At 38.8% G+C, this 27002-nt stretch overlaps 1 protein-coding gene and 1 long non-coding RNA gene across 4 annotated transcripts in view; one reads left to right on the forward strand and one right to left on the reverse strand.

Moving 5' to 3' along the window:
- ARHGEF38 (Rho guanine nucleotide exchange factor 38) overlaps nucleotides 1-27002 on the reverse strand; it is a 132703-nt gene that overhangs the window by 53558 nt on the left and 52143 nt on the right. For both annotated transcript variants that reach the window (XM_027061842.2, XM_015062612.3), the window contains exon 3: nucleotides 16480-16603. In XM_027061842.2, the coding sequence (XP_026917643.1) occupies nucleotides 16480-16603 (124 nt within the window). The remainder of the gene's footprint in view (nucleotides 1-16479; nucleotides 16604-27002) is intronic.
- LOC113599980 (uncharacterized) overlaps nucleotides 6541-27002 on the forward strand; it is a 30815-nt gene continuing 10353 nt past the window's right edge. Inside the window, exons 1-2 of one of the 2 annotated variants that reach the window (XR_003420979.2) lie at nucleotides 6541-9792; nucleotides 16456-16680. This is a non-coding gene — a long non-coding RNA (uncharacterized LOC113599980). The remainder of the gene's footprint in view (nucleotides 9793-16455; nucleotides 16681-27002) is intronic. The other variant, XR_008296214.1, reaches the window with a different exon arrangement.

The raw sequence follows: 27002 nt of genomic DNA on the forward strand, positions 1-27002 counted from the left end.
TGGCGGGCAGAATATTTGATTCCCCTTCCAGCCCTACCAATATATTCTGCTTCATAATAATGCAGATAAAGCGATGTGTCTTGCAGCAAAAAAGTGATTCTGTTTCCACGGTAACATAACTCTGGGCTGCGTTTCTTTAGTGGTGAAGGACAGCTGCTCTGTCTAATGGATGTGGGTTTGAAGGGATGATCAGGAGTGGAGGGGGGACTGAGCCAAGACCAGTGAAGGTAATTTCACTTCAGGCTGCCTGTCACAAAAGCACCAGAACGCTATAAAATAAATATAACTTTCGTGTGCTTTTTAAAAAGATTCTAAAACCCAAGAATTTCTGCATTGGCTTTCCCCGAAAGCAATCTCCATGCAGAGGAGAAAAAGTTATCTCCTCTACAAACAACTCCCCAAAATATCGACCATATTTTATGTCCTGATGTCATTTTTCCAGTGTTGCACATTGTTGCCTTCACTAATGTAAATATATTCATGCTTCTTGGTCCACCTCATCTTTACGTCCAGACCCTCATGTCCATCCCCAAGATATACCATACCATACAATTTGGCCTCTCTATTATTCTGACCCCACTCCAAGATGAATTTCCCCTACAGGGCAGTAAACCAAGGTAAAGACAGTGACACTCAAGAGATCTCCTTGTCCAAGGCTTTGGCTTAGGAAAACAGCATAAAAAGGAATGAAGTAGTTACTCCATCCTGGTTTTACAATTTAATGAGTGACTATTTCACACCACGCACTTTGGTAGGTACTGCAGGTACAGAGAACCAAGGCTTCCCTCAAGAAACTTATAAAGGCCAGTGAAAGTAAACTCCCATTTGCCAGACTTTGTATAAAACACAGGGGGACACCTATTCTGCTCTTGAGCAATTTCCATAACAGCCTGCCCCTGAAATAGGAGCTCTGAATGAGTACAAAGCATAGAGACACGCTGAGGGAGTAAGGTCTGTTCACAAGCTGCAAGTGGTTCTCACATGGCTGGACAGGGCCATAGAACTTAGGCAAAGTTCCAGAAGAGGCTGTATTTTTAGGCAGGGCTAAATCATGAAAGACTGTGTGTGTCATGAAGCAGCTGGAACTTTAGTCTGCAGGTGATGGAGAAGCACAGATGATTGGTATTAAGTGGCAGACTAACATCATTAGATTATATTCTAGAAAGATTACTCTGGTAATTAGTCACATGAAAGATGGAATTTGAGGGAGGAGTTAGTGAGACTGGAAAAGAGAATCCAATTAAAAAGCTTCCATAGAAATACAACAAATAAATAATGAGGGCTAACACAGGAAGTTAGAGCCCTAAGAAAGAGTGCTCTAAAATCAACTGTGTGTTTTCAAATCCTGGTTTTACCATTTACCCCTGTGACATTTGGGAGAGTTACTTGACTTCTCTGTTCTTTAATTTCCTGATCTATAATATGGACAAATAATAGTAATAGTAGGGTTGTTTGAAGATTAAATGAATTGAAAACATGTAATATATCAGTAGTTGGGATGTGCAAATGTCCAATAGATGTTAGCTATAACCACTAAAGCAAAACAGGGAGGATGGAGAAGAGGGCAAGAGACATTGATGTATGTGAGAGATGAAGAGGTTAATTCCAAGCATATCTCAGGATTCTAGTTTCAGTAAGCATGTGGATGGACAATGATAATAAGATATGGAGTTTATGTGGAAAGATGGAAAGATGTTGAGTTTAATTTTAGATATACTGAATTTGAGTCATCCAAAATATATTTAAGTAGAGAAGTCCCTTATGGAATTTGATATATGAATCTGAGATTGAAGAAAAAAAGTTCTGCCTATGACCCAGCAATTTCACTACTAGGTATTTATCCAAGGGATACAGGTATGCTGTTTCGAAGGGGCACATGCACCCCAATGTTTATAGCAGCACTATTAACCATAGCCAAAGTATGGAAGGAGCCCAAATGTCCATCGATGGATGAATGGATAAAGAAGATGTGGAGTATATATATATATATATATGTGTATGTATATATATATATATATATGTATGTATATATATATGTATGTATATATATATGAATGTATATATGTATGTATATATATATGTATGTATTGTATGTATATATATATATATATATATATATATATATACACACACACACATACACACACAATGGAGCATTACTCGGCAATCAAAAAGAATGAAATCTTGCCACTTGCTACTATGTGGTTGGAACTAGATGGTACTATGCTAAGTGAAATTAGTCAGAGAAAGACAAATATCGATGACTTCACTCATATGAGGACTTTAAGATACAAAACAGATGAAAATAAGGGAAGGGAAACAAAAATAATCTAAAAACAGGGAGGGGGACAAAACGTAAGAGACTCTTAAATGTGGAGAACAAACAGGGTTACTGGAGGGGTTGTGGGAGGGGGGATGGGCTAAATGGGTAAGGGGCATTAAGGAATCTACTCCTGAAATCATTGTTGCACTATATGCTAACTTGGATGTAAATTAAAAAAAAAAAATTAAGAAAATGGTAAAAAAAAAAAAGTGTTCTGAAAAAGAGGTGTAAGAATGTAAAGCTCAGGAAACAGAAGCCATAACTTTGCTATGACCATGCAAGAAAGTCTACAGAGTGAGAGGAGGGCTTCAGGACCAAATGCTAGGGCACACTAACATTGAGGGAGCCCAGAGGGAAAAGAGTCTGCAGAAGAGCTTGAGGAGTCTGGAGAAGAAAGGAAAATTCTGATTGGTGTCAGCCAGGCCAAGGATAAAATAGAAATACGGCAGAGAGATTGCATAAGTTTGTGGATGACAGAGCTGCCATTGTCCCCCAGTATGAGTACTCCCCGTGAAGCAATAACATTTTTGGCTACAGCAGAATAAAAACTACATTTCCTAGCCTCCCTTGCAATAGGGGTGGCCATATAACGAAATCTGCAAAAAGTTGTCCTGTGACAATATCCAGGAACTTCAAGAGGCAGATGGCTCATTATTAACCCCTTCTTCACCATATTTTCCTTTGTTCTGCTACCTGGAACTTGAACATTACCTTGTACATGAAGATATGGGTAAGGAAGAAGCTTGTATCCCAGAGGACTTTGCAGAGCAGAGATGCTGTATAGATATAAAATATGTGCCTTGAGACTATTACACCAAAGAGAAATGGACATCTCTTAATTAAGCTGGTAATGTTTTGTTTTGTTTGCTGTTTCTACCAGCTGACCTTAATTCTAATCAACACACTGTTTCTTCTTCTTCCATAAGAAAATATTTTGGGAGGAATCATGACAGTTGAAGGGACCCTCTTTACTGCCCATAAAATATAACTCAAAAATTCTATGAAGATATTACTTAAATTGTTACTTATGAAGAGTTTAATGGACTGGATGTTTATTTCCCCCTAAAATCCATATGTTGAAGCTTTAACCCTCAGTGTGATGGGTTTGGAGGTGGGACTTTTGGGAGATACCCGGGTTAAGGTTAGATAGTGGGTGTGGAGCTCACATGATGGGATTAGTGCCTTGTGAGAAGAGGAAGAGACATCAGAGCTTTCTCTATCCACCGTGTGACGATATAGTGAAGAGATAGCTGTTTGCAGAGTAGGAAGGGGGCTTTCACCAGGAATCAGACACCTTGACCTGGACTTCTCACCCTCCAGAACAGTGAGAAATAAATATCTATTTTTAAACCAACAAGTCTAAGGTTATTTGTTATGGCGGCCTGAGATGACCAAGACACAGAGATTAAAGTACAAAGTTACTGGGGTGCCTGAGTGGCTCAGTTAGTTGAGCATCTGACTCTTGATTTCAGCTTGGTCATGATCTCACAGTTTGTGAGATCGAGCCCTACATCTACTCCCATGTCTAGTTCTGCGTCGGGATCTGTGCTGACAGAGCGGAGCTTGCTTGGAATTCTCTCTCCCTCTCTCTGCTCTCTCCATCTGCCCACACCTCTCCTTTATCTAATTAATTAATTAATTAATTAATTAATGAAAAACCTTAAAAAAAGTACAGGGGTGGCTCAGTTGGTTGAGCGTTGGACTCTTGATCTTGGCTCAAGGCATGATCTTATGGTTCGTGAGTTTGGTTGGTAAGTTTGAATTCATTCATCAGGCTCCACTATCAGTATATTCTCTCTTCCTCTCTCTTTGCTCCTCCCCTGCTCACACTTGCATATGCGCTCTCTCTCTCTTTCTAAAAATAAATAAATATACTTTTTAAAAGTACAAAGTTACTCCTATTAGCAAGAAAGAAATATGTAATAAGTTGAACTCTAAAAACCAACTACATACAGTGATGTTAAAAGAGAATTTTAGTTAAAATCTTAAGCATAAATTATGGTCTAAGATATATCCCAAAAGAAATTTCTGCAGTTCTAAGTAAAACTGGTTTGTCAAGGCAGAGTATACACAACACAGAGAAGGGAGTGAGAAGGCTTTGAGGACAAAAGGTAGATATGACCTACTCCCTAGAAAGAATGCCTAAGAACTGGATGAGATAATATGAGCCTCTGGCTGTCACTCCCCTGAGGGACACACAGCTAAGTAAACCTGCCACCCCCAAATGAAAGAGCTTTGCTTGCAGCTTTTACCCAGGAGATGCAATGAGAGCTCCCCAGTCTGCTTAGCCTCCTTGGAGGAGAGCCCAGCTGTTGGGACTGAACAAGGCAGTAGATTAGCCAGCCAAAATGCCAGATCATGTATATGTTTCCTTCCTTTCCTTCCTAGTCCCCTTCTGTTCTCCAGAAGAGGGTAAAGTGAGGAGGGGAGATGAGAAGAAAGAGATTGTAAGAGTATATGCTGCTTACAGAAACCATCACCTTTGGCCTTGAGTCTCACTTAGTTCCTACCTAGCCTGGAAATAAAACTGAAAACTAAGCATACCCTAGTGACCCTGGTTAGGGTTATGAAGTTTAAACCAAATACAGGTGCCAGGTGGTGCATGCAACCATGGGATTAAAGCAATCAAATCCCTTGAGTATCAATTTTAAGAAGACATTTGTGAAAAAATCATTTTCATAGAAAAGAAGGCAATGGAAAATTTTTGTGAATTCTTTGTTTTTTTTCATGAATTCTTAAGATAAAATGAAACTTCAAAGTTGTTTCATGTCTGTGGCAGTGGCTTTGGGTAATAATTCGACATTCTTGGTGCTCATATTTCTCTTTGGGTATCAGGAATATTTTGGTAAAAAATTTTCAGAAGCTCTGGAGTAAGATAAGTTCAGAAAAATGAATTTGGCAATTAGATTTGACAATTCTGAGCTCTCTGGTGACATGGTAACAGCAATTTCAGAGGCATCATGTGAGGCACGATGGAGAGGTGAGGAAGTGGGACCAGTAAGGCTAGCTAAACTGTGAAGAGAAAAAAGAGAAAGGAGGGGAGCCACAATGGGGTTGTGGGGTCTTGTTCCATGGCCATTGCCACGTCTAGTGCTGGGAGGACAGTGATCATTGTGAAGGGGTCTATCAAAGGAGAAGCAATTCTACAGCTGAGGCAGCATCCACCCAACATACCTGGCAGTTGGAAGTTCCTAGATGCAGGGCAAGACAAACAGGAGCATTAGTGGGCATGGAGATGGACTGTGTATAATACGTAATAGGACTTGCATAAGGAAGAATTAGGATCTCCTTCTGGCTGTGTCCAGAGTTAGTGACGGCATTTGGGGCAAATCAGGCTCTTGCAGTGAGGTGGTTGGATGCTTCTTAAGTATTTCTCCAATGCTAACATTCAAGAATATTGCTGTTTATTTTGATGATAACTCATGGTCTCTTCCCGAACCTTTTTGACTTCCTGGATACTTTAACTCTAGGTGGGCATTTTTATAAAAAGTGGCACATTAAGAAAACACTAGCTCTCTGAGACTTGAAAGTGAAAACATTTCTACTGTCTGGATGAAGAAGAGATACATTAACTTTTCCCCCCTCAAGGTGAATAGCACCGATGACTCTGTTCTTTGACTAATCCATGACCCTCCATTTCTTTCACCTTAGTAAATACCTCTCTCGAGTGCTAGCCTCTGCTACAGCTAGCTGCACTATACTACCCACCAGCCCCTGAAGATGCCACAGGACAAACCACAGGCAGACTTGGTAACAACAGCAACAACGATCACTGTGTTCCTTCTGTGGGCCAGCCACGGTACCGAACACTTCTCATTCTCTCCATCATTTATTTCATTCACTCAGTGCTACTGAGGACACTGTTCTAGGTGCTGGTGAAGCAACAGTAACAAAACAGGTAAGAATTCCTCCCCTCATGGAGCTTACATTCTAATGGGAGTATTCCTCATGTCTTGTACCCGTACGCCATGAAGGACTTGCTGTTCCCATTTGAAATATGAACAAATGAAGGTGGCATCTATTGCTAACTGCTTATCCATTCTTCCTTGTTCTAAACAAACAATATTTATTTAAAAAAAAAAAATTTTTTAACGTTTATTTATTTTTGAGACAGAGAGAGACAGAGCATGAACAGGGGAGGGACAGAGAGAGAGGGAGACAGAATCGGAAGCAGGCTCCAGGCTCTGAGCCATCAGCCCAGAGCCCGACGCGGGCTTGAACTCACGGACCACGAGATCGTGACCAGAGCCGAAGTCGGACGCTTAACCGACTGAGCCACCCAGGCGCCCCGAAACAAACAATATTTAGACCAGCAACGCACCCAATGAAAAATACTGACCTTTCTCCGATCTCTGGTAGTTAGGGGTGGCCACACACGTGTGTGAGTATGTATTTACATGTGCATGTATACGTGTAAGAAATGAAATGTGTGTGTGTGAAATGAAATCATGACATATAGGCTGAAGTCCCTGGGAAGGCTTGGAAACAAGCCTTGGGAGGAGGTGGTTTTTCCTTGATTGCCTGCAGGAAGGAATACTTGGCAGTGGAGGAGCCATCGTGAGTCCAGGAGGCCAAACACCACACAAGGACTATGAAGGAAAACGCTGCAAGGAGCCAGCATGTAGTCACCCCAGTTTTGGACTACTGAATTATGGATTTCTTGTTATGGGAGGAGAACGGCCCCTTTTCAGTTAAGTTCTTTGGTGAGGTCTCTATTCCAGGTAGGCAAGTGCAATCCTAACTGACCCCAGTGTCTTGGCCCCAGCCATAGGTCTAGTGGTGACAGAGTCAGCATGAAAGCACAGATTTGTCTCCCCCCAGATGCCATGTTCTCTCTGGGCTACCGTGTACCTATAAGGGTTTTGCCTCTGCAAACGCCTTCTCATGTTCACCCCCTGCCTATTGGGAAAGTGTTCAGGGGCTCATAGAACTCTGGACTTGGCACTGTATTTCTATGTGTATTCTGCACAATATTTGGTTTTTCCATGCTCCATTCAGATCTGACTGCACAGCTAAGCCACGGACCTTCGTGAGCCGGCTCCCCAGTGCAGGTTCCTAGAACTTAACATTCTCTTCAGAGAACAGAACTGTAGAGCTTGTTACTAAGCCACTCTGGCTTTATTTTTCTTACAAGAAATAAGTCCTTGTAGCCCTAGGAAGCCAGCTTGACCACCCTCAGGAGATTGGAAGCCCAACCCCACATCGTACCCTGCTGACCGCTTCCTGCTGATTTTTCCTTTCATGTATGGATTTGCTTATTCTTGACCTCCTCCCCACCCCCCAAAAAACCTTTTTTCCGACAGGCACACTGTCTGATAGCTTTTCTGTTACTGCTGACATTTAGAATAAAATGCCCTGATCTGTCAGCTGCTGCATCTGGGGCTTGCCCCTACTGGCCTCACATTCAGTATGTGGGTCTGGGATGTTCCCGGGCTGTCCCAAGTGGCCAGAATTAACTAAGTTGAGCCTACCTGTGTCCTGAGTACCACACACACACACACACACACACACACACACACACACTGTAGAAGAATTATTCAGGTGAGCCACTTTGTGGCATTTCCCACATGGCAACATGACATGAATTATCAGTGACTAATGTTCTTCTCACAAAATCACTGCTAAAGGCACAGATTCCTGCTTCAGGGACATACAAGAGACACTGCTTTAGGAGAACAAAGTACTGCCGTAGAACAACAGTGCATCACCCACTACACCTTCAAAGAACAGAAAGCTCTAAATTGTCTTTCTCTCAAAGGAGAAACTCACCCTCAGGAAAAAGCATATGAGAAAGTGCAATTCCTTTACCACAAGCTTCTTTCAGCTCCGGTTCTCGCTATAGTGTGCCCGAGGTAAGCACAGAAGATAGACTCAAACATATTCAAAACTCAGTCTTTCTTTTAATTCTTTGAAACATTACAGCATTGTTGCAAATGTATATAAGAGGAAGCAAACTCTGTTTTGGTTGTCTATTTATGTAACAAACCACCTCAACACTTAGAACCTTAAAACAGCGACTGTTTTGATTTTCTCTTACAATTCTGTGGGTTGGCTGGAATCAGGCATGTGGTTCTTCTGCCCGCCCCCCCTCCCGATGCCTGCTGGGGCTGCAGTCATCCCAGGGCTTAATTGACTGGTTGGCCCAAGATGGTTCAGTCACAACTCTGGTGCCTTGGCAGGGATAGATGGAAGGCTGGCACCAGCCAGGATCTGGGACAGCTGAGCCACTTTCTCACCCTATATAGTCTCAGGTCTAATCTCTTTCCATATGACCTCTCCATGTGGTATTTCCAGCAGGGTAACTGGACCTCTTAAATGGCAGTTTCCTCACAAAAGAAGAAACTTCCAGGCTTCCTTAGTCTTAGGCTCAGTAACTGACACAGTGTCACTTCCATTTCATTGTATGAGTTAGTGAGTCTCAGGGCCAGTCCAGAGTCAATATGGGACTAGACTGCATAGCAGCATGAGAGGCATGGTCTATTGAGAGCCATCTTGGGAAAGTGACTACTGCATTGATATTCACTCTATGGAATGTGGAAATGACACTTGATATGTTAAATCATGCTTTGTGGAAGAAAACGTGTTGCCTTATTAGCTCTGTGAATCATCAAGATGCATAGATATTGGGAGCATCTAGAAGCTACACATATCCAGTGAATCTAAGTGTTTCAAAAACATGATCAGGACCTCTAGGGGGAAAATCACATTTTATTCAATGGTTACATACACAAGAAATAAAGCTCGGTAAATAGATGGGTAAATTTAATATTCTCAGTATAGCAAGTTAGTAATATCATGTATTGGATATTTATTAAGAATAGGCACTGGGCTGTCATTATTTATACATGATTTTACTTAATCTTTACAAATACTCTATGGGGCGAGTATTATTACCTCAAATTTCCACATGAGAAACTAAAGTTCCATGAGATTTTGTAACTTGCCTAAGATTGAACATGTAGTAATTGGATGAGTTAAGATGTATACCTAAGTTGACCTGATATTGGAACCCTTGCGTTTTTAAACTCTATCATTTTACTTGTTTTGTCTTTGCTCACTGTTTTCTTAAATTGTTACAGAATAATCGTCCTTTTAAGTGGAAACAAGAGCCACATCTCATATTCCCATCTCTAAAGATTTAGAACCCATTTCCTACTTAGACAGCCTGCTGAAGTCAAGATTTTAAAATCCAGTTTTTATCTTGGCATGATAGTCCAGACCATTTCCCAGAGCTCTCATATCTACAAACATATGCCTCTGTGCTTAAACTTGAACTTCATCCAAACCCCAAGGTTATTAGTGAGTAAAATCCTCCTTCTGGTTTTATCTAGGTATCTGGAAAGTTTCCCTTTGGCACTAGAGCCGTGAATCACAACTTCTCATTCGTGCCATCTAAGGACAGAGAAATGGAATACCTGTGCTTGCATTTTGTGGTAACGTGATTTTGGAAACGTCTCACCAAAAATCAGGTTATCCTGGTGAAAGATTTAGTAGTAGAAATTTCTGTTGGTGGCATGGGGTAGAAATTGCCAGTGAACTCTGTATTGATTCGGCTACTATGTATGGGTCATGGAGAGCCTCCTTGCCACTATGCTCCAGATACATTAGGTTGTTGTCCTTTACGAGAATTTCCTATACTCTCCTGCCTTGGGGCCTCTATGCCATTTGTCATTTAGAAAGTCATTTCCTTCAATCTCCACCTTTCTAAATCCTTCAAGTCCAAGCTCAAAATCCACTTTCCAGATCAAGCTTTTTTTCATCTAAGTTGAATTAATCTCTATGAATGTGTATTAGCTATTGCTGCAGGAAAAAAAAATCACCCCAAAACTTAAAGGTTTAAAACAACACTATTTGCTCACAATTCTCTGCATTGACAATTTGAGTGAGGCTCAGCTGGGATGGCTTGTCTCCAGGTGTCGTTGATGGGGTTACTCACGTGTTTGCAATCTGTAACCAGGGACCAGCTGGCTGAGGAGGCCGCACTCACATGTCCAAGGCCTTGACTGTGTTGATTGAAATGTTGGGTAGTTTGAGCCTGCTCTATCCCTGAGCGGAGAGTGGATGTCACAAGGCTGTTGTAGAACATCACTTTGCCACATTTTATTGGTCAAAGCAAACCATAATGCTAACCCAGATGTAAAGGGTATGGAAACTAAAATATGAATCCAACTCTTTCTTTTTCAAATATGGCCTTACTGTTTTATTTTTTTAATTTATTTTTCTATAATCTTCCTCGAAGTTGCGATTTATGATTGGTAAATGAAATTGTGTGAGGCGAACATGATAACCACTACACTATGGAAACGGTAAATGAAATTGTGAACACGTTCAGTTGAGCTTTCTCTCTAAAACATAGTATTTTTAGTTTCTAATTAACTAATTTTATACTTAACAGAAAATTGCAAAAATAGTACAGGTAGTTTCCAGGTGTCCCTCACTCAGCTTCCCCAGGGTTAACATCTTGGATAACCACAGTACAATTGTCAGAAAAGGAAATGAACTCCGAGTGCTTTGGTACTGCTAACTAAACACCATATTTGAACGTCAACACTACATTCTTTTTACTGTTCTAGAATCTATCCAGGCTTTTACTTGCATTTATTTGTTACTCCTCCTTAGTCTGCTGCAGTCTTAAATTACAGCAGTTCCTCCGTCTCACCTTATCTTTAATTAATTTGACATTTTAGAAGAATATCAATCCATTATTTTGTCAAGTGTCCCTTACATGAGTTTGCTAATGTCTAGTGTTTTCTCGTGATCAAACACAATTGCACATATTTGGGGCAAAAGTGCTACAGGTATGATGTTGTGTCCCCCTCAGTGCATTGTACTAAAGGTTTATGATGTGAATGCATGTTATTTCCTGGCATCGTTGACCTTGATCATTTGGGTTAGGTGGTCTTTGCCTGGTTTCTCACTGTAAAATTACCATCTTTCCCTGTAAGGTTAATAGTCACTTAGGAGAAACTTTGAAACTATGGAAAGTATATTTCTCCTCAAACTTTCAGGCACTAAATCAAACACTGATCAGTGGATTCTGTCTGCAACAATGACGTACTGTTTGGCTAATGGGGGTTTTCGATTTTCCTCTTTCCTTCTATATCATTGAAATCTACTATAAAAAAGACCTTTCCTTTCTCCTCACTTATTTATATCAGTATGAACTCAATATTTATTTTATTCTATGGGTTAAAATCCAATACTACCATTATATATGTTGCTACTCAAAAACGTAGGCCATATTTTTTTTAAGTGGGAAAATACTCTTCTATAAGTGCAGAGGCACTTAATAAGCTTAAAGAAAATTCCGCTAAATGGAAAATATTAAAATTATGATTACATATCTCTTTATATTGAAATATATAAATCTTTGGGCTGAAATATTTCCAAAAGTACTGACTTTTAGCCTCCATTTGGATTCTTTTCTTTATTTTTGCAAAATAAGCTCACCAAAAAGGTGTTTCTATTTATGATTTTTGATTATTTTTCCAAATATCGATCTTGTAAAATCTGGTGCAGGATATAACTTTATCCTATTTAAAAGGAATTCCATCAACACTTCTTTCCATACGTCAGGTTTTCTAAAATAGAATTATAGAGTTTTAAAATGAAATCTTTTACATAATAGAAACTCTCATTTTTAAAGCTAATTCCTTGTTTCAGTAGGGATAAATTTCAATGTCTTCCCATTTGCAATTTTGTGCTTAATAATTATAATTTTACAGATTAAAAAGCTGATGTTACTTCCCCCCCTTTCTTTGTTGAATATTTTAACTAAAGACTCCTAACTAATTTTGAACAGAATGTCTATTTCTAAAAGTTGATCAGTGACACTAGAAGCAAATAAAGTGTTAGTCATGCATAAGATTGTTTTTTAAAGACATCAACTTTATCCTCCAAATATTACATGTATGTAGCTTACTCTAACTTTGTATATTTAAACTACTTGTGAATTTTGACTACAGTCACCATGTCAATTTACAGAATATCACAGCTTTTGTACATAATCACCATGATCAATCTCAAGTAAATTTCTGCTCCATATTTTTCTTACTTTGGTAAAAACATTATTTTACTGAGTTGCTGTGCTACTTGCAAATATGTATTCATATTATCACTTGCATTCACTAGTTTACTTTTAAAAATAACACTAACATTTACAATAAGTTCAGAAAATTCCCCTTTGACACAATAAACTTCCAAAAGCTTTTCTTTGGTTCTGTGAATTGGTTAAACATTTTAAAATCATTATTGGAATTTATTAATTTTTTTTTATTTAACTCGTCTGCTCACAGTGTTATAAAAGTGTCATAATTCAACGGTTTGTAAACTCTTTTGCTATTGGTGTCAACTCATTAATAGCCATTGCTTTACATTCTCACAGGGCCGAGGAAACTCAGAACTAAAACTGAGAGAAATTAACTTAGGAGAACTGTTCTTTGACCTAATGAAGCCCTGCTGCATGAAGTGCTATGGAAACACATCTTCCGCAGCCGCAAGTGCTAAACCATACGCACCTGGGCTCAAAAGTATAGGTAAGATTTCAACAAGTGGGAAGGAGGTCAAGAAGAAGTAGTTTCCAAGTGAAGTAGCGGCATGAACAGAAGCACGGTCAGGAAATGCCAAATGCCAAGGTGTTAAAATAATGGGCACAAGGGTGCCTGGGTGGTTCAGTTGGTTAAATGTCTGACTTCAGCTGAGGTCATGATCTCGCTGTTTGTGAGTTCGAGCCCCACGTCTGTACTGACAGCTCAGAGCCTGGAGCCTGCTTCAGATTCTGTGTCTCCCTCTCTCTCTGCCCCTCCCCTACTCATGGTCTGTCTCTGTCTCTCTCAAAAATAAATAAACGTTAAAAAAATTTAAAAAAAATAAAAGAAGAGGCCCAATCTTCTTAAAACAATAACTAACGTTTGATGTAGGTGTTGCTGTTCCTTCAGCAGATTTCTGTCTTCTGATTGTCTTATGGTCAGCAATAGCATTTAGGACCCCATGGTGGATGGCAAGTATCCTGTGTGTTATGGGTTCGTCATCAACTTTCTTGAGAAACAGAAGATCAATACTGAATTTTTATAAAATATGCATAGATTAAACGCTTGCTTCTGAAAGGGTTTATTGCAAAATAAAATAAGCATAACCAGATAATTAAAAAGTTATGGATTCATATCATAAGATAAATTACCAGACTATTGTAGCAACAGCATCTGGATACTCTCTGTGGCAGGACTGCTAAGCCTCTACTTCCCACACATTTTTCACTTATAAAAAATCTTTAATTCCCTATATGTTTCACTAAAACCCACTGACTATTATCCTGGTGGCTTCATGGCTCTTACAGGTCATGGCATGGGCCACCCATCATGGGCCACCCATCACAGGCCATGATAAACTAGGTGCTCTACCCAGTGGCAGCAGGATCTGTAGAATCAGATACATCTCCCACTACCACCAGAAAATGTTACTAGCTGCTCGTGTCCAAATGCCATCTTTTTATCAGCCAACATTGTGCATGTTGCACTTCATAAGGTTGGGAAAGGGGAGATGAGCTGTCTTTTGGAGTTTAGCATGTGTTATGGTGAGAACTATGTCAAGTGCACCTGCCTCTTATATTCTATTAGGAGAGACTGGTTAGAAATTGAAGTACAATGAAGAGGTCTTACCAACTCTCTTGTAGTGCAGCTATTAATAATGATCCTCTTTAAAAAGGAGAAAATCCAGGACAAATGCTCAACTGGACTGGCTGCTAGAAGAGAAGGCTAAAACCAGAATGTTCTAGGTAAATCAAGATACTTCTCTTCTTAAATCTGGAATTGTCTTTGACTCCAGCACATGCAACCAACCCCTAAGTCTTGTTTATGTTTTATCTGACATTTCTCTTGAATTTGACCCCCAGTTTTTATTCTCACTGTATCCACTTTAGCCTAGATAATTGTTACCACGCAACTGTGTTATTTATAACAACCTATTTACAGATCTACGACCCATTTTCTCCTTCTATCCATTCTCTTCAACTTACCATAGTTTTCTTTCTCCAGAAACTTGTGTGTCTCATCACACCCTTGCTGAAAAAATCTTTTAATGGCTCCTCAGTACCTGCAGAGTAAATTCCAAATTTGATTCGAAGTATAGTCCGCCCCTATTCTACACTGACAGATTCATTTCTTACTCCTTCCTTCCATGAATCCTTCACTCCCACTTGGCTTGATCTCTCACCATTTCCTAAAACTGCTTGGCATTTGGCATTTGCTGTCCATGCTTGTGTTCATGCTGTTGCTTCTACTTAGTCTTCGGGACCTGGACCTCACTTGTTGAAATCTGACCTGTAAGTCCAAGTAACACCTTCAAGAATCCTTTTGTGACTCCCCATCTAGAAATACTTTTTATCCCCTGAAGTTCCGCAATAGTGTAGAAAATAGTCTGAGGGTGTATTATACAAACACCTTCAATTCAAAGAGCTTTTCAGTGGCAAACTCTTGAAGGACAGAGATGATCTCTTTCATCTTTTGATACCCAACAATGCCGCACAGTACCTTTGAACATGCTGCTACTTACTAAATATTCACTGAGTGAGTTAGTAAATGAATGGCCAATGAGTCCACACTGAAGTAATAATGAATAGAGTCCTTTCTTTAGAAAATATATTTACAACTTGATGGAAACTGTTCGTCAGTTTGGTCTGCCATAACAAAATATCACAGACTGGGGGGAGGAAGGGCTCAAACAACAGACATTTATTTCTCACAGTTCTGGAGGCTGAGAAGTCCAAGACCAAGGTGCCAGCAGATTCAGTTCCTAGTGGAGACCTCCTTCCTGGGTTGCAGACAGCTCCCTTCTTGTGTCCTCACATGGTGAAGAGGGAGAGAGAGGACTCTGGTCTCTCTCTCTTTCCTTAGAAGGATACTAATCCCACCACGGGGGGACCCCTGATTCATCTAAACCGAAATTACCTCCCAAAGGCCTCACCTCCAAATACCGTTATATTGAGGGTTAAGGCTTTGGCATATGAATTTTGGGGAACACAAACATTCAGTACATAACAGGGACATTCAGTCACAAGTAATGATTAAACATAAACCTGTCAGTAGGAGAATCTTTTTGAGTGAGCTGACCTTTTGGTCTGTAAAACACTACAAATAAGTTGATTCACCTTTGCATAGTCTCAGCCCTGCTTATTAAACTTTGAGTCTTCCGTAAATACTAAACAAGATCAATTTCATTTTTTATAACTCTGATTTCCATTAACAAAGACATTATGAATAAAGATATAAGGTGCGAGTGTGTGTTTGTGTCTCTATATATCTCAAAGAAAGGATCTACATCAAACTGATAACAGTGGTTACTTACAGGGAAGATAGTGGCATTGGAGGGGTGTATTATTCTTGTACTCCTGATATGTTTCAATAATTCTGTAGTGAACATACATTGCATGTTATGTGTAAAATAGAAAAATAAAAAAACAATTTAAAGAAGTCTTAGCCTCCATGGCACTATGTGTATGATCTCTCAGAAGTGTGACCTGCCTTCAAAAAGTTCACAACACAGTATTCCCTTTGAAACTCCCAAGAAATGAGGGGAATAAAAATTTGGCTCAATGCTTTTTCAATGACAAATCTTACCAGAGTAAGAAAATAATCTATGACTGAAAGTAAAAATCTATTTGGCAAGTAAATAATATAGAGAAAAAAGAGAAAAGCATGGGAAAGTAGAACTCGTGTGTTTTATATATTATAAAATCCCTTTACGCAAAAAATTTTACAATCCCAAAGTCAATGGATTCATAGGCCTAAGATCTGAAAAACACTGTGACTAAAATCATTAAAGCTATTAAACTATTTAAATATTTAATTCTTTAAGGATCAAGTAAGTGTTAGCCATAAAACAAAATGAGAGAACATCTGGAAGGCAAAGAGGTTGAAAGATTGAAAATTAAAAAGCAAATGGTGTGCTTAGTGCTACTGTGGGACCTCGGCAAATGGATATAAACCCATTTGAAGATAAATACAGAGTTTGTGTAATTACAATGAGCCTGAAGATGGGTTTAGCATTTATACATCTCCCGGGAAGCTTAGTGAGTCAGAAACATAAAACCAAAGCAAAGGGAGGTTATTAAAATATTATTTCCTGTTGTATTGTAGAACTCGAGAAGAGAATAAACATACCGATTACTTGCATGGCCGGTTCCACGTCTGTTGTGGCCTCTTCCAACAATGACAGCAGCTTGGCTGATATCTGATGCACGGATTCAATGTTGCTAAACAAGCTATCCACGTCCAGCCGATCAATCTGAAGAAACACAAACACTGAGCACCAGCTGATGGAGAGAGACGCACTGTATTTAGGACATTTTCTCCTGCTAAACAGTAAGCATTTTCTGTGTCAGCCCATGCTGCTTCCATCAACCGTTGCTGTAAACATTCTTATTTGGGATTTCTAGAGTAAATGTGCAGTTTTTCATGCAAAAAAAAAAAAAAAAAGGATGGTGCATCTGTTACCTTTTTCTTTATTTTGACCAAGTTTTAATGAGTTGGATGTACATGTGCATACAGAGTATGAAGAAGACGTAAGCCACCTAATCAGTATTTTTATTAACTGCCATCTATGAGGGTATTGTACCAGTGTGTATGAATTTAGAACACTTTAATGCTTATACAGCAGAAGTCAGACCTCACTCTAGGCAAGTAACTATTTTCAAAGCTGTTCTAAAACCACAGATGTTCTAAAAGCGATGACAAGTAGATGTACTGAATTGCTTCCTGCTTTTTTTCTTAAAAGAAATGTGAATGGAAATTTCACCAAACATGTTCTACTAATTAAAGTTTCATCATATTTTGTAACTTCATGCACCCCCTCAAAAACCAGTATAATCATTCCTAGATCTTAGAGCCGGTGCTTATAATATTTTATTTATTCATTCATCTCTCCTTCATTAAGTATTTCCTGAGGGTCTTCTATGTCTCAAGAATTATAATGAAACCAAACTCTGTCAGAGGCATTGGGTGATTAGTAGAGGGATGACCAATCATCCTAAGCTATCTAAGTAGAATTTGGTGAGATATGTGCCCTGATATTGCTGGATCTTACTCTAAATCTTTCTCTTGAGTTTAAGTCTGATCTCCTTTCATAATCAGATAGCATCTAATTGGCTCATGAGCAGATTGATACAGGCTTCACTGGGCTACCACTGGGAATAGGAGTACGAGTAGGAGTACGTGAGGTCATAGGTGGGCAATCAAGTCATCAATCACCAAGTAAGTCATGGAGGAGCTTCAAAGGTAGAAACCAGAGCTGCTGGTTCACAACCAGGTCAGCAAATTAGGGATGAGAGACACAAGGAGTTCACCTAAGGATCAAAACAGGAGGCCAAGAAACTTAGGGAAATTGGGACAAAGGGTATAGGGTTAGAGGCCGATGTGGAGGAATTCTGTAGATGAAAAGTCAACACTGCAGCTGTTTTCTCACGCTCTCAGCATTGGTTTCTCTAGATGTGCTAGGTCTATGGTGGAGGGAGAGGAGGAGGGAGACAATCTGCTCATCTTTTTATCTCATCCGTTTTCGACTTTGACTCATCTGTTATTCCCCATACCAGACAGAGATATTATTTTGATACAGATACTCTGTTATTAAACATGGAAGCATTGCTTCACATTCCACCTTGTTTAAAATTTGTTGACTACGTCAGTTATTTCTTATGCAATATCATCTAGCTGGCCGCATTCCTCCGAACCATCATGGGAAATTCCTCACCTTCCTATCATCAGTCTTGTCTTCAAGAAAACTCCCAGCCTTATGTGTTATCAAATTCCATGTGATTCTATGTAGTGGGTTTATTTCAATATTTTAATTATTATTTGATTTTATTTTAAAAATTTTAAACCTAAGTTTTTTATGTATTTAAAAATAATCTGTATTTCCATGATTACACTGCAATCATTATTAGCTCTTAAGGTATCTAAGTATCTCACAAAATGTTCCTTTAAGTACTCTTTTTAATAAGATAGGGCACATACGGCTGTTCTGCCTGAAATCTTTGGATACTTAAGACTTTCAATTTCTATTTTACAAAGTATATTTAATATTATGCAAAATATCTAAAAGGTAGGTAGCAGTTACATGACTTTTTTTGTAAATGAGAATATTAAATGGCTAAAAATGTCACATATTTCTGGGTACCACTGATTTAACACATTTTTATTCTAAGGAATTGCTTTATGCATTGGGTATTAATTAAATAACATTGGGGTAACTTTGCATAGTGCAAAATATGTTTTCTAAAAGTTGTGTATGAATTAAATTTTTGTAGATTGATTCACTTTATTTTTAAAAAGTTTTTTTTTTTAATGTGTATTTATTTTTTGAGAGAGCGTGCGCGAGAGAGAATGAGAGAGCATGGGCAGGAGAGGGGCAGAGAGAGAGAGGGACAGAGGATCCAAAGTGGGTTCTGCCCTGACAGCAGCAAGCCTCAGGAGGGCTCAAACTCACAAACTGTGAGAACATGATCTGAGCCGAAGTCAGAGGCTCAACTGACAGCCACCCAGGTGTCCCTAGATTGGTTCACTTTAGATGTACCATTGAACACTTCGTAAAATCATATTTTGAAATGAATCTTTCTAACATAAAATTTCATTCCCAGTTTACTTCCTTTATATGATAAAAGATCAGATGTAATTGGTAGAGTGTACCCTATTATTATTTCATTTTGTGAAATAATAATGTGAAAACTTTCTTCTGAAAAGTTTAAAGGTTTTGTATTTATTATTTCATAGATCATTGCAACTTTTCTGTAAGATATGAATTAGTTTGAAGATAGAAAAGCTCATGTGGAGTGAAAAGAGGTACCATGTTCAAAATTATGAAGTTCAGGGTGGATTTGGAACTGGAAATTCATCTTTTAATCCTTTTCTTTAGTCCAATACCAGCAAATGCTGACAGAATATCTTGCAATCTCTGGATTTTTTGATGTCTTCCTGAGGTTTTCACAAAGTTGTTACTTCTGCAATTTATTTCTCAAGGTCAGAATTCTGTCTATCTGTCTAATTTAGATTTCAAATTCATTTTTGTAAGGATTTAATTCTATATTCTATCTGTAATCTTAGCCCAATGTAGCAAATACTAAGTAACAAAAATATAGAATTTAATTTTATTTCTTTTTGAAGGACAGAAAGGATTAAAACATCAATTGGCCTGGTTTCAATCGTCTGTATCACCATGGGCCCATGGGGATTCTGTGAATCATAAATTAAATTCACATTCAGTCATTGCTTTGCCAAGGAACAAACAAATGTCTGATCCAAATAGGCTTTTAAAACTGGTAGATGACTTTATAATTATTGATATAAATTCAAAGAAGCATTTATATACATTTATTAATCATTTACTAGAAATGGGCAATGCTCTAAAAGCTTAAGTTATATTTTAAATGGATTAAAAATTTATTTTTGGAAAAAAAGCTTTAGTCTTAAGTATACATTATCCTAAGCAAAGTCAATACATAATAACTCAAATGTACAAAACAGAAAAATTAAAGGTTAGTGTTTCTGGTGCCAATTTAACTCTTTGCTTTACAAACATATTCATCACAGGATATACTTCATGTGGCAAGTTCTCATTACACTTAAATAACATTAACCTTACAGTTCCATGTATGCAAAACTCCCAGGTATAAATATCTAAGTAAAGGAAAACAGACCTATAACATTTCATCAATTGGGTGACTATAATCATTGGTGTAGAGTTACTTTGGACTGCACAAGCACTTTAAATGCACTGTGTTTAAAGCATTTCTTGCATTGCCCTGCACTCATATCCTTGTCTGAGCTCTTCGTTTCGCTCACAGATGCTTTGCCCTCATATTACCTTACAACATTCTACTTGTCTGAAATGAAGATGGCAATGATAGTGTTTGTCCAGTAGTTTTGCCCATCTCTCTCTCCTTTCTGTTGCTTTCTGGGGGGGAAGCCACAGCTCCCCAACTCTGATCGGGTGGAATTGTCAGTCATGGTACCCTGACTCCCTCCCCACTCCCTACAAGGTGGACATGTGACCTAACTGGCCACAGTGATTGGCCCAGGATGTGCAGGTTCCCAAGTAGAACCAATGAGGATCCTCCCAGATTTTTAATGAATAGAAGGGCCTGGATTGTAAGCGCTAAGTATATAAGTTTCTATCTTCCGCAGTCATCTTTGTGGAGAGTTTGATTGCCATAAATTTGATACAGAGAGGGAAGCTAAGTCTGGATCTACCTTGCCTAAGGCAAGATATCCTTATTACAGAAGCTAATAAATTGCCTTTTTATTTAAGCTAGTTTGAATTTTATTTGTTACTTATAACTAAATGGGGACTAATACACTTTATTTCTAACCAAAAATCTCACTTCCTTTTAAGAAACTTTCCTGTTCCCTTGATTAGAATTAACCTCTCCCTCTCCTTGCCTCCGTGACTCTGGCTTTGTATTACTCAATGCTTCTGCTGAAACCCATTATATAGTGAATATCAGGGGTATTCATTAATTTATCTGTCTTTATGTCAAAACTGTGAGCTCCTTCAGGACATTTGTCTTTGTGAGTTGTTTGAATACCCCACTGGATCTAATATACTACTGGGCCCATACCTAGTTACTCAATAAAAGTTTGATAATTTAAATTGAATTTAATCCCTACAATTGAAATGATCTATTTACTCTGTGGGAGCCGTCAATAAATGTTCCTTGCAATCACTCTACTGGGCTCTGAATAACAAGTACAGTAGATAAAGATCCAAAATGGCTTGAAAAAGCAAAAGCAAAATTACCTAATTTGGTTGTTAAAAATATCACCTTAACTGGATATTTTATAAGTTTCTACTTAACTTTAGCTACAAAGACAAACCGTTGTGCTCAGTTTGTCTATTAGTAAACCTGGACAATTTGCTGACAGAGGCCAAGTTTCCTTAGTTTACACTTGGGAAACGCCTGTTTATTTAGTTTTCTGTTTAATGAGCCCTGGGACACTCAGCCTTAACCCACAGGGAAGAAGAACTAACCATGCTTAGATATCACACAGACCTCAATCACAGACACCTTTAAAAGTGAACATTGAAAAGAAGGCTAGGAACAAACTCTTAAAAAAAAAAAAAAACTATTATCGTAAAAGTAGTTCGTGTTCATTGTAGAAAATTAAAGATGGGCAGAAAAGTAAAAGAAAGGAAATACAATCACCTGTGCTTCTACCACACAGCAATAACCACTGATATTCTGAGGTCTATCCTGCCAAATTTTTTTTCTCTCTCTCTGAGTGTATGCAACTGTACAGAAGATTTATGTATTTCAAATAATGTTTTAAAATGGAACATTTTTTCATATCATTAATTTTCCTGAGTTGCACCATTTTTAATGTCAACATTATGTAGAAATACTTTAGTTTACATAACCAGTCACTAAATCTCTGAAATCTAAATAGAATGTCATTTTCACTCTTACAACCAGCTCTCCTGGCGAAAACCTGGTTTACATGCATGATTATTTCCATGTGATAAATTTCATAACTACTGAACTAAAGTTGTTGGTATTTTTTTCTTTTCTTTCTTTTCTTTTTTTCTTTTTTTTAGAGAAAGAGAGAGAGACTGTGTGAGCAGGGGTGGAGGCAGAGGGAGAGAGAGGGAGAGAGAATCGTAAGCAGGCTCCACACTTAGTACAGAACCCAACATGGAGCTCGATCCCATGACCCTGGGGCCATGACCTAAGCCAAAATAGTCAGGTGCTCAACCAACTGAGCCAATCAGGAGACCTATGAAGTTATTAATATTTCTTAAGGCTTTTAACAAGTTCTGGCAAATTATAGTAGCAATTACAAACATTGTTGTTCTCCTAATAACCAATGGATTAAAAGCCCCCAATTGGATATTATTGTCCTGACCTCAATTTAAAAATATATGTTTTAGGCTTCTAATTTGAGATCAAAATCACACAACTTTAAAGTTACACACACACACACACACACACACACACACACACACCAATTATAGAAGAAGGAAGACAATAAATAGCATTGACTTTGAGGGTTGCAGTGATTGTCATCAATCAAATGCTTCTCTGGAAATGGTTTCTGGAAAAGACTTCAGTTTTCTATTTAGTGTGGCTTGGCAGCAAATCTATATTCAACACAGGGCCCCAAATTGGGCCCTTAATTAGAATTCATACTGGTGAAATCTACCTTGAACATCATCTGGCTCAGTCTAACAGGACCTTGGTCCCATCTACGCCTTCTGCAAGACATTTCCATGTACAACATTATGGGGAGGGCTAGGTGTGTTCCCTAAATTAGTTTGCCCCATTATTAATCTTTGCTCCTTTAAGTGCAATAATATTAAAACTAATTGTAAAAAGTAAGAGGAGCATGGAGGGAAGCTGGAAATGTATAAAAAACTAGAATAAGTGGAAATGCAGTAGGGACATTCTGAGAGGAAAGAACCAGGTCTTGTTTTATTTTTTAGTGAGGCAATTGAGAAGGAAAGGTTTGTGAGACAGAAATTGCAGCAAGGGGAAAAGAGGATGTTGGCAGAAGGCTCTGGCAACCACAGGGTTAGGATAATTATCTAATTACTAGGGCATTTACTCAGACAGTTGGCTTCTAGATTACAAAGCTTTTCAGGGTAAGCTAGCCATTATTTCATCAGGTTTCTCAAAACTACTGATTTGTATGTGTGAAATTTCCTGCTGTGAAACTAGATTCTAAACTGGCTAATTGAGTTGAACTACAAATTGAATCAATATCATGGCTAGACAGCAAGTCTTAACTAATCTTGCAGCTAAATGCCCAACTTACCCGATAGCTGCCAGGAAACATCCCAGGCCAGAAGACATAAGGTGGACAGACCTGTATCAGTGCAGAGATGTCAGTCCCTTTGCTGAAAGTCAGGTTGGGATTCTGGGACAGACATCTCACTCAGCTTGTGCACGAGGGAAAGCAGAGCCAACAGAGGTGAGTGAAGGCCAGACCAGAGACTGTGGTCAAATTTAAGAAATTCCCAAGTCCTCTGAGAAAAGAAGAGGATTGAGAAGTCCATTCCAAGCTTTGTTTTGACTACTAATAGAAAAGTAAACTGCTGATATTGATATCCTTGGATAAAAGTGGATAGTTGACCAAGGGTCCCTGGCTTTGTTTCTCTTATCTGCCTTGACACAGGGACAGGCAGAAAAGAAGTCATCTGGGGTTGGAGGTAGTCTTCAGGTTTGCTCTTCTTTCCTACTTAAAATTTTATATGAATGCTTGGGGACAAATAGTACTGCTAGGAATAGCCCTTCTAAGCTGAAGATCCAGTAAATTTTGTGACTCTTTAAGAAAGAGTCTTTAAGAAAGATTCTTTAAGAAAGTATAGAATAAACATGTGAGTTATATTGTCAAAATACAAGGACAGATGTTTGGGCACTGAATGTAGTAACTGCACCACCAAGTTCCAGACTCCAAACCCCAGGGTCATGACAAGTTCGCTCCTGTGTCACCTGGACCTTAGATATCAATAGTTTAACCACACAATCTCCAGCATCCATGAGCCTTTTATGTGACTCCATAAAACTCTATTGGGTCCCCTTTTGTGTCTCTGAAAAGGCTTCTAAACTCTTCTTTGTTCCTGGTTCCCCAAATCAGCTTGCCTAGTACTTTCAGTCTTTTTATAAACATAAGTTTAATGGGGTTCACAACACAGTGATGAACTCCCCTCCTTTAAAACATTCAGTTCTCCCCCAGTTGCCTATAGAGAAGACCCCAAATTCCCCAGACTGACAGTTTTGTCTGGCCAAGACCTACCTTGTCTTACTCCAATTATTTTTTTTTTTTATAAGAACTGTCTGCTCCATTCAAAAGGGATGGCTTATCCTCACACTTGTCACATGCTAGTTCACTTACAACTTCTGTGCCTGCAGCTCTCTACTCATGGTCTCTTGTACTACTCTCCTGACCATGCCTTTGCCTAAGCAGTGTTTATTTGACAAAGATTCTATCCCTTCTCCAGGACTTCCTAGACCATTCACCCAGTCTGAAGTCATTCATGAACAATCAATAAGCGATTATTTCTGTTCATGTCCCAGTCACTGTATTAGGTGTTGGGGAATATGGCAATGAGCAAATGAGACAAAAATTCATGCCTCATAAAGGAGACAGGTAAATGATATAAATAAGTAAAATATATACATGTAAATAGAGTTAAATGTTATAGTAATAAAGTAGAGCAGAGAAAAGGAAATGGAGAAGTTGGGGGAAGCTATAGCCCCGGTAATGCCTCACCCAATCCCCTTTGTCCTAGTGTTCTTTTACACATTGAAGGGCTTCCTACTGTTAGTGTCTTTGATTCTGTATCTGAAGGCTTTCTCCTACCAGAGATTCCTGCCCTGTCTACACACAAGGAAGTCCAGAGTGTCTGGAATGAACACTCTCAGGAGCATCCCTCAAACATTGTTTAACGGGAATTTGTGGATCAATACCCTTCACATGGCACAACTCTGAGGTGTGTTGTGTATAGTGCCCTGGAGTCCCCAGTGGGATATGAGCCTCAGTGGGTTGCAAAGATAATCTGCTCCTGAATGTACCCTAGATTGTCTTCTTTTCCTTCTCTGTCTCATTTCCCTATTCCTTGACTGCTGTTCCAGGGGATCATCTCTCAAATAAATGACTTGCTCTAAAATGCTTTTTATCTGGATCTGCTTCTAAGCGAACCCAGTGTAAGACAGAGTGAGGTGGAGGTCAAGGAGTGAGTTGCTGAGCGAAGACTTGATGACAGTAAAAGAGCAAGCCATCGAGTTTTCTAGGGGAAGGACATTTGAGGCAAAGAAAACAACAAGAGCTTGAAACAGTAGTGTTCCTGGCTTGTTCACTGAACACAGAGAAGGCCAGAATGTAGAAATAGGTGAGGTCAGAGAGAATGAGGAATCATGTACGACATCAGAGGTCATCATAAGAATGTGAGGTTTAATAAGAATGAGATGAGAAGCCATTGAAAGGTTTTGAGAGGAAAAGGGACATGATCTGACTGATATTTTTAGAAGAATCACACTGACTGCTTGGTTGAGACAAGGATGGAAAAAGAGAGATGGGTCATGAGGCAGGTGTAATAATCTAGGTGGCTATTGAAGCGTTCTTGAATCAGAGTGAAAGTAATGGAGGAGGTGAGAAGTGGTCTAATTCTGGGTAAATTTTGAAGGTAGAGCTAATAGAATTTGCTGGTAGATCCAATATGGGTTTTAAGAGAAAGAAAAGTCCAGGATGACACTAGGGTTTTTTGCTCAAGCATCTAGAAAAACAGAGCTGCCATTTTTTAAGGTGAGAAAGACTGTAAGGGAGTAAATCCTAAAGGGAAAATTAGGAGCTCAGATTTGGACTAATGTTAATTGGAGATGCCTCATAGACGACCACATAGAGATTTGACTGGGGAGTTGTATATAAGCAAAGCAAGCTTTCAGGGATGATGTCTAGGGTAGAGACAAACATTTGTCAACCATTAGCATGTAGATAGGATTTAAAGGCATGAAACCAGATCAGATACTCAACAGAGTGAATGTAGACAAAAGAGAGAAAAAACCCACAGCCTGAGCCTTGATCTACTTTGGTGTTTAGAGAAGTTAGAGTAGTAGGGGGAAACCAGGTTCATGTGGAGTCGTAGTTGACAGAAAAAGGAAATTATTCTGTCAAATGCTATTAAGAGGTCAGGAAAGTGAGTGTCTTCTGCTAATGTCTAAAGTAATTGTTTGCTGCATAGCTAATTAGCATAACTAATCACGAACTGCCTTCTGTCGTGATCACTTCCAGCATTGCCTTGAAATATATCTTTGATTGTTATTTGGCTTTTTATGTGTTTCTAAGTCATTTTCTTGACCAGGTTATAAACTCTTCTAGGGCTGGACTATGATATAAATTTCCATTATTCCTATGCAGAATTCAGCAGAGGGCATTGTATGCAATAGACACTTGACAAACATTTAATCTTTTAATTTGCATATTCCACTAAAATATCACATTCTCCATGAAATATTGCCTAGTTAATCTGTCTGGAAGTGATCTGTCCCTTCTGTGAACTCCAATAGCACTTATTGTCTACACTTAGCAATTATTGTTTTGCATTATGCATTATCTTTTCATAGCTATGAGTCTTGTCACCTCTAACGAGGGATCCTTAGTCTTTGAGAGCAAGTATGAGTTTCACATGTCTTTAAATATTCCAAATGGCCTAAAATTAATTAATTAACTCATGTAATCACTAACCTTGTCTGTATTCAAAGTGCTTTAAATAAGTGTTTCTTAATAAATATGTATTTCCCCAATATGTGTTTTCTTTCTGACCTGGCACTATTTGGTCTTTGGAGTCCAAGGTTTATGGTCCTGCACTTATTTACACAGCTATATTGATCTCTGCCTGAGCAAAGCTGCCCCAACATCTCTGGCTTGTCATTTGAGAGGTTCATAACAACATTATAATAATTACAGCCACTGAAATTTTGTCGCCGATTCTCGCAAATAAAATGGCAAATAAAAGAAAATGAAAATAGTAGTTTATGCAGCTCAGTTCTGAGAAGTGAGATGATGAGCACAAGATCATGTTACCCAGGCTGAAGAGATGACTTTCCTAGATACTGAAACAGATCTATGCATCACATCTCTCTCTCTCTCTGTCTCTCTCTCTCTCTTTTCAATTCTGGGCATTCCAAGCCCTGCTCTGA

Source organism: Acinonyx jubatus, chromosome B1 (genome assembly GCF_027475565.1).
Source record: "Acinonyx jubatus isolate Ajub_Pintada_27869175 chromosome B1, VMU_Ajub_asm_v1.0, whole genome shotgun sequence".
Lineage (NCBI taxonomy): Eukaryota > Metazoa > Chordata > Mammalia > Carnivora > Felidae > Acinonyx > Acinonyx jubatus.